The sequence below is a fragment of the Drosophila serrata genome, unplaced genomic scaffold, assembly GCF_035046125.1.
Source record: "Drosophila serrata isolate PLE 108 unplaced genomic scaffold, ASM3504612v1 contig_347, whole genome shotgun sequence".
Taxonomy (NCBI): domain Eukaryota; kingdom Metazoa; phylum Arthropoda; class Insecta; order Diptera; family Drosophilidae; genus Drosophila; species Drosophila serrata.
The window spans coordinates 2526845-2533867 of NW_028257245.1; the positions used below are offsets into that span (position 1 = coordinate 2526845).

At 42.3% G+C, this 7023-nt stretch overlaps 4 protein-coding genes across 4 annotated transcripts; 2 read left to right on the forward strand and 2 right to left on the reverse strand.

The window, feature by feature from the left end:
- Positions 1-451: 451 nt before the first annotated feature.
- kappaB-Ras (NFKB inhibitor interacting Ras like 1) lies at positions 452-1799 on the forward strand. The gene is made up of 2 exons (XM_020959500.2): positions 452-1021; positions 1087-1799. Exons 1-2 carry the CDS (start codon positions 908-910, stop codon positions 1576-1578), a joined length of 606 nt encoding a protein of 201 aa, XP_020815159.1. The 5' UTR covers positions 452-907; the 3' UTR covers positions 1579-1799.
- Positions 1800-1814: 15 nt separating this feature from the next.
- On the forward strand, positions 1815-2784 carry LOC110189432 (phospholipase A2). Its single transcript, XM_020959502.2, has 2 exons — positions 1815-2251; positions 2309-2784. The coding sequence occupies exons 1-2, from the start codon at positions 1998-2000 to the stop codon at positions 2577-2579; spliced, it is 525 nt and encodes a 174-aa protein (XP_020815161.2). The 5' UTR covers positions 1815-1997; the 3' UTR covers positions 2580-2784.
- Positions 2709-3823, reverse strand: sPLA2 (secretory Phospholipase A2). The gene is made up of 2 exons (XM_020959501.2): positions 3155-3823; positions 2709-3081 (listed from the first exon to the last, which is right to left on the reverse strand). The coding sequence occupies exons 1-2, from the start codon at positions 3454-3456 to the stop codon at positions 2823-2825; spliced, it is 561 nt and encodes a 186-aa protein (XP_020815160.2). The 5' UTR covers positions 3457-3823; the 3' UTR covers positions 2709-2822.
- A 54-nt stretch (positions 3824-3877) lies between these two features.
- LOC110189429 (nucleolar protein 9) lies at positions 3878-6127 on the reverse strand. Its single transcript, XM_020959499.2, has 2 exons — positions 5839-6127; positions 3878-5772 (listed from the first exon to the last, which is right to left on the reverse strand). The coding sequence occupies exons 1-2, from the start codon at positions 6026-6028 to the stop codon at positions 3965-3967; spliced, it is 1998 nt and encodes a 665-aa protein (XP_020815158.2). The 5' UTR covers positions 6029-6127; the 3' UTR covers positions 3878-3964.
- Between the last annotated feature and the right edge of the window lie 896 nt (positions 6128-7023).

The window sequence follows — 7023 nt, forward strand, 5'->3', positions numbered from 1 at the left end:
TGATTTTCTGTCTCGTAAACTTTAATCAGGGGAGGCGCCAGGATAAAAGTACTTAATTGCATTTTTGCAATAAATAAATGTATGATATGTATGTTCATTATGTGTCCTATGGCTAATACTTATTTACATTAATTCATAAATTAATTGAACAGTGTGGAAGGTAGAAGAAAACATTTGTACATGTTGCAATGAAAATGTTGAGCAACACACAAATAAAAGCAAATGTTTGGTATGAGCAAGAGGAAACATTGGCTCTGCTAAGATGGCAGTGCAAATAGATTTAGATTAGGGGATTCCCTGTACGACTAAATGACTAAATCTAAGTATCGGGATATTAAGGATTATTTCAGTTAATTGTTAATAATAATTTAGCTACATTAAAACGGTTTTAGATTTTGGTTCAATAATGTAATTTCGGGAAGCCAATCTCCGGTCACATTGGCGTAGGGCCAGTTTTCCCCCTAGATTAAGGGATTTTTAATCTTCTTAATTACAGTTGTATTGGTTTTTTATTAGCCTGTAATATACATTTTTTTTGAAGAAACGCTGGAAAATTAATGATTTCAGTTCGGTGAACAAAAAAAAAAAAACAATCAAAACAGTGAGAGAGAGCGAGAGGCAACTAGATAAAGATAAACTGCGAAATAAAATAGCAAAAAAATGGCAGATGCTTTTCTACATATAAGTCAATTATTATCAAAGATTTAATCAACATTTTTATAAGTCATAATAAGATGTTTATAGTTTATGTATTTGAATTTAACTGATTTTTGTAACCTAGGGGGAAACTTACAGGAGGAAATTTCAGCTGTTTGAGATTTTTTAGGGGCAAAACTAAATTTCATCTGGCAACACTGCATTGGGCTCAGTGAAAGTTTTGTTTATTTTATTTATTTATTTAATAAAAATGCTAAATGCCAAAATCGGCAAGGTCGGCAAGGTGCTGGTGTGTGGTATGAAGGGTGTGGGCAAGACGGCGCTCATTGAGCAGCTGGTCTACGGCCACGTTAATCCCGAGACTGTGAGTGGGGACTGTCCCTTCGATACGATCCATATTAATGTGAAATCCCTGCCTTCTACCTGTAGGAATTGCATCCAACCATTGAGGACATCTACGTGGCCAGTGTGGACACCGGACGAGGAGGGGCCCGCGAGACCTTGCGCATCTATGACACAGCTGGGCTGCAGGGCGAGCAGCAGCAGCTGCCGCGTCACTACCTCCAGTTCCCGGACGCTTTTGTGCTGGTATACGATCCCATGGACCCGCGTAGCCTCGACATGCTGGCCGACATAAAAACGGACATCGATAAGCACAAGGAGAAAAAGGAGATTCCCGTCGTGGTGCTGGCTAATGTACGAGCACGGGCTGCTCCCAATCCCGTAGAGAAGATTATGGACCGGGCCAATATCTGGTGCCAAAGGGAAAGAATTAAGCACTACACGGTAAACGCAATGGAGCGGCCTTCGCTCTACGAACCCTTTACATCGCTGTGCGCCCGCCTGCATCCAGCTCAGACGAAAAGCACGTTCCCTCAGCTGCGCCAGGTCATGCAAAACCGTCAGAAGAGCGAAGCGTAAATTTACCCCTAGGAAATAGTTTTATATACTTATACAGCATTCATTTTGGTCCTGTAGCAACCGTGTAGTAGTGTGTACTTGCCTTTGTATTAACCGCTGTGCTTTAATGTGGGCGAAAGCCCGAACGTTTTGTACTTATCTATGGATAACTTATAGCTATATGTTCGTGAGCGTCTAATTCTGTCTTTATATTATTTATTAAAACTAAATATGTATCTCCACATGTATGTATGTATGCATGCTATTTCATTAGACGCAATTTTTATTGACTGCTCAGTCGTTAATCAAACGCGCCACAGTGATTTATTCATTAAGTTGCTTTTGTCGAAATCTCTTTCGGAATTTCAACCAAAATCTGCATAAAAATCTCTGAAAACCCCATCGAAATCAGTAATCAGACTGAGCTGCCCTTGTAAGCAATGTATTCCGGTACTGTTTTTCTAGCGCCTCTTTTGGTACTCGTGTTGTTCTGTGCCTTTCATTCAAGTGATGGAGTGAGTTTTGTTGTCCCGGGCACCAAGTGGTGTGGTCCTGGAAACATAGCAAACAACTACGATGACCTCGGCACCGAGCGGGAGCTGGATATGTGCTGTCGGGCTCACGACAATTGTAAGGAGTGTATTCTCCCACAAAAGGAAGCCCATGGCCTGAGGAATGACGGGATGTTTCCTATGTAAGAGTCCTATCGCGGTTTCACTCTACCTTATCTGAAGTCTCGCATTTCTGTCAGATTCTCCTGCGCCTGTGAGTCTGCTTTTAGAAACTGTCTCACCGCTCTAGCCAATTATCACTCTCTGGCTGTGGGGAGGATGTACTTTAGCAGCCAGGAGGTTTGTTTCGCCTATGGGCATCCCATCGTTTCCTGTCGCGAGACCCAGAAGCACATCTTCGAGAAGCGCTGTATCAGTTACCACGTGGACAAAGGTCGGTCTCAGTGCTGGCAGTTGTACGACTTGGCACTCTACACACACGTAACCAAAGACAGCGGCGAGGAATCCTGAGATTGAGCTTTGACATTACCCGGCGATAAGCGACTGTCTATATTCAAGTAGAAGATTGTTGTCAAAACAAATCTAATGTTTACTTATCTTTGCGCAAGGTCGGCTATTGATGTAATTTAAAACAAAAGGTTTTTAAAACCAAACAAGTAATTTTGTATTTGCAATACATTATATGAGGACTTATAAATCTCCCGCTAAATTCCTATTATATTCTATTTTTATTTACAAATCTTTGCTCGGTTGTCATCCCTTTTTCGCCTGGATCGTGAAGAAAGGCATGTCGTAGAACTGCCAAACCTTGGCCTTGCTCTTATCCACCTGGTAAAGGATACAACGTTTGCGAAATGTGCCCTCTTGGTACTGCTTACAACCCAGAGTAGGATAGCCGTTAGCGAAGCACCTGCTCCTGCTGCCGTAATAGATCCTTCCCAGCGTGTTGGATGCTATGGTGTTCACCGCTTGCAGACAATTGATGAAAGCCTGCTCGCAGGTGCACTTTAGGCTAAAATTCAAGGCATGTGTCGGCTCAGGGTTCGAAAAATCAATAAGGAAATTCTGAATTTACTGCCACTCACATGGGAAACCAATCTGTATTAATAGGCAGTCCATGGAGCTGACCGTGTGACTCGATGATTTCATCGCAGTGGTCGTGATCCCGACAACACTTGTCCGTCTCCCACTCCCTGCCCAGATCCTCATAGTTGGCTGCCGTGTTGCCCGGCCCGCACCATTTGGTCCCGGGTAACGTGATGCCGGTATGGGGGACTGGAGGCAGCGCCTGATTGTATATGTCCTCATCCTCAAAGATGGCCTCGTCGCCAAAGGCCAACACAGTGGTCAGAATGCCACAGACAAGACCTACGCGCAGTACCCACATGTTTACGCCTTGTCAGCCACAATAACACTAAGCTAGGGAGCTTCGATGAAAAGCGTCTTTCCACCCGGCCGGGCTGATAATGACAAATACGAGCACCCAAATCAAAAGTTGTTTCAAAAATGATCGCTGAGAGAGCAAGTACTAATAATCACAATAATTTTGAAGCAGATATTTTCCTTTAATGGGACCATTGATAAAACTTTTAAATTAAAAACAAAACTAGCAACTGTAAATCGTTAACATTCAAAGCCTTGTTTACGGACCATTCAAGCAATGGGTCTTTACCATGCGTTTAATTTCTCGTTTTGTTCACTTTATTGCTGGAAAGAAATAAAAATAACGTAATTTAATAAGTCTCTTTAAATTGTTATGAAGAGACCAATTCATTGTAGTAGAAGTTAAGTTAGGAAAAATATCAATGTTGTAATAAAAAGCGGTCTTATATTTACAATATCCTATCAATAAGTTTTTCGATACGTCGATGTATTTAAACACAAAAGTTTAGATACTAGCTAAGGATATCCTTGAAAGCTTCTGCAGCTGTTTTCGCTGTTTTCCGCTTTATCTCCTTGGGCTGCTTGACGTCCAGATGCTTTGACAAACTTTCCTGCCATTGACTGGGCGACAGCTTGTACGTATCCATCCGGTATTTTGTGTAGATAAGCCGACCGTAGGGCGAACCCTTTAGCATGTTTGCCTTGGAAAACAGCTCCTTGGCAATGCGGAGCTTCTGGGCGTCCTGCGCGGCCTTGAAGCACTGTTCGAGAACGCGGGAGCCGTGCCGGGTGATGGCCAAGTCGACGTAGAACCCTTCGAGCTGGCGTATCAACCTCTCGCGGGACTTTTCACCAATAAACTTGCTTTGCATAAAGGCATCTACGATGTGGGAGCCATTGGGAGTGTTGAACACCTGCGACAGCTGCGTAGCGGGCAGATCCAGGATGCAGTTAACAAGGAAGATGGGTTTGTTGAACTGCAGGATATGTTGTGCGATCAAGGAGCCATGCAAGTGAACGAAGCCCGACTCGTCGCTGCCCACCACTTCAAAGGGCTTCAGCTTAACCAGACAGTTAAAGAAGAGCTTGGACTTATCTTTGTCACCGCCGCTCACATGAAGAGCGCTTTGAAGAGCTGCTATCATCTGGGCCTGCTTGGTGCCCAGTCGTAGGCAAGTGGCACTCAGGGCGGACACCACGCCAGTGTACCCCATTTTGAGCAGTCCTTCCACCTGTGGCTGCAGCTCGGTAAAGACGGCCTCGAAGTCTGATGTCTCTTTGATGTGCTGCAGGAGGCGCTGGATTGAGAAGTTTGTCTCGTGCTGCTGCGCAAGGTAAGCAACGCGACCGCAGAATAGCATTGCGTACAGCTGGGTCAGTAACTTGGCTCCCGCCACGCTTAAAATAGTTTCGAGCAGAATGACAGAGCTCTGGTGATGGAAGACTTTGGGCATGATGGGCGCGTCAACTTCTTCCTTCTGTTCTTCCCCGCCCTTAGGATTTGGCTGCGTATTTCCCTCTTCCATATCGTCGTCATCTTTGATTTCGATTTTGGCATCCTTTTCGTCTTTCTTCTCATCTTCTTCAGCATCGCTTGGCTTCAGCAAGCTGACCGTAAGGATTTTTTTCCCAAAGTGCTTCAGCATGCTTTTGTCTGCCACACTCAGGGCCAAGCAGATGACGCCAAGCAGCGCCGATGAGTGCTCTTGGTAGGGGAAGTCTGTGAACTGGGGCCACATCTCCAGGCGCTGTGGGAATTCCTTCATCACCTCGTGCCATTCGTCCGGCACCTCGTACAGCTTCCGATGTTTGGCCATTTCAGCGCCTCCCTTCTCGAAGGCAATTTTCGGTACATGCATTCCCACCAGACTGAGAATAGCTGTCCGCATGATGTGGCTGGCGCAGGTGTCCCACACAAAGTCTTCCAGATTGTTCAGCATGAACTTTGAGATGCGCAACACGAACTGTCGACAGTTTTCTCGGTGCTCTTCACTGAAGTCGGCCTCCAGGTTGTATTCCTCCTCGATCTGGGCTGCATCCGGCTTGGCACGTTTGGCTGCATCGCTTTGCTCCTGGTCGACAGACTTCTTGCCCACACCTCGCAGGAAGGCGATCTCTAGCATTTTTTGCAGAACGTGAGACGCAAACCGGTCAGAGCACAGGGGTCGCAGATTGTCGCCGAATTTGTTAAAATACCGCTCCAACTGGACGTCATCCACGAAGCCGACCAGCGACTCCAGTGCCTTGGAGACGATTTGGTTAGATGCTAGGTGGATTTCCTGGTCGTTGGTCTGCTCGAACACATTGTTGGCCATGTTCACTGCGAAAAAAAAATTACAGTTGGAGTAAATAAATGCATTAGGAGACAGTATTGCGTTTCTCTCACCGCGCTCTTCTACTTCCTCGAATCCAGCTTTCATGGCATCCAAAATGTTGATGAAGTAGCTGAACTGCTCATCGTCGATGTGGGTCCCGCGGCCGAATATTCCCTGCTTGGCGAAGCCCTTGGCATTTCGCATGAAGCGATTACCCTTCCTCTTCGGCCGCTTTCGTTTTGCGTTGTCCTCTGTTTGCATTGTATATTTCTTAATTCGGGAAGCACGATCAAATAAATTTAAAAAAAAATTGAATTAAAATTAAAACGTGCACGTTGGATAGAGGTGGGTTAATATCGATATATATTTTTTGGTGACTATCGATGTTATTACAAATAAAATTAAATTTCTGAAAATAATAATTTTTTTAAAATTTATTTTAATGCAATAAAAAATCTACATAACATAGAATTTGTCGTTTTCAAAATATTGATGATTTACTACTAACAACAGCTGTCATACAGCAAAAATCAGATAATATAGAAGGGTTGATGGCTTTGCTTATAAGGTGGGGAACATGGCTGAATACAAATGAAACGAGCCTGATTTTGTATTTTTTATTATAATATAATGGTAATAAAATTAAGTATAAACACATTTATCAATTTGAAAGCTATTTCAACTGGATTTTGTATAGAATTTATATTTACTGGTTTATTAATTAAATTAAAAAAGAATCTGGCTCTCGAAGATTTTATACTTTAGCAAAATAAAGTTATAATTGTTTTAGAAATCGTTTCTACAAATATGTGTCAATAACATTAATATTTAAAATATAATTTTATACAGCTTAAACTCGTTTTTCAAAACGTTTTTTTTTTCAATTTGTGCCGTTAGACCGATATGTTTGAAATTTTGAACAATTTATTAATAAATATTTAACTATCAGCCAAACTAATCACTTTCATTATAATTATAATAATTTTTCGTGTTCTTATATGTTCTCATAAAAATAAAAGTACCTGCAATTCCGTTGTTCAACGGTATTTCAAAAATTTAAAGAATTTAAAAATAAATATAAGGCTTGTAAAAGGTTTACCAAATGTTTTTGTTCGTCGTTCTACTTATCTGTTTATATTTTAAGCATCTTAATGCGTTTAACGATTTCCTCTTTTTAGATTATTTAAAAAATGAAAGCATATTGAATAAAGCAATGTTTTAATTTGATATATTTTTCTCAATATGTGGATTTTTCA

What these genes read in the sequence shown, in the direction of transcription:
- sPLA2 (XM_020959501.2), bottom strand. Translation starts at nt 3,456, where the DNA reads ATGTGGGTACTGCGCGTAGGTCTTGTCTGTGGCATTCTGACCACTGTG. An exon ending in AATACAGATTGGTTTCCCAT is followed by an intron (nt 3,082 to 3,154) that starts GTGAGTGGCAGT and finishes CTTGAATTTTAG; the next exon opens with CCTAAAGTGCACCTGCGAGC.
- LOC110189429 (XM_020959499.2), bottom strand. Translation starts at nt 6,028, where the DNA reads ATGCAAACAGAGGACAACGCAAAACGAAAGCGGCCGAAGAGGAAGGGT. An exon ending in CGAGGAAGTAGAAGAGCGCG is followed by an intron (nt 5,773 to 5,838) that starts GTGAGAGAAACG and finishes TTTTTTTCGCAG; the next exon opens with TGAACATGGCCAACAATGTG.
- kappaB-Ras (XM_020959500.2), top strand. Translation starts at nt 908, where the DNA reads ATGCTAAATGCCAAAATCGGCAAGGTCGGCAAGGTGCTGGTGTGTGGT. An exon ending in GCCACGTTAATCCCGAGACT is followed by an intron (nt 1,022 to 1,086) that starts GTGAGTGGGGAC and finishes TTCTACCTGTAG; the next exon opens with GAATTGCATCCAACCATTGA.
- LOC110189432 (XM_020959502.2), top strand. Translation starts at nt 1,998, where the DNA reads ATGTATTCCGGTACTGTTTTTCTAGCGCCTCTTTTGGTACTCGTGTTG. An exon ending in AATGACGGGATGTTTCCTAT is followed by an intron (nt 2,252 to 2,308) that starts GTAAGAGTCCTA and finishes CATTTCTGTCAG; the next exon opens with ATTCTCCTGCGCCTGTGAGT.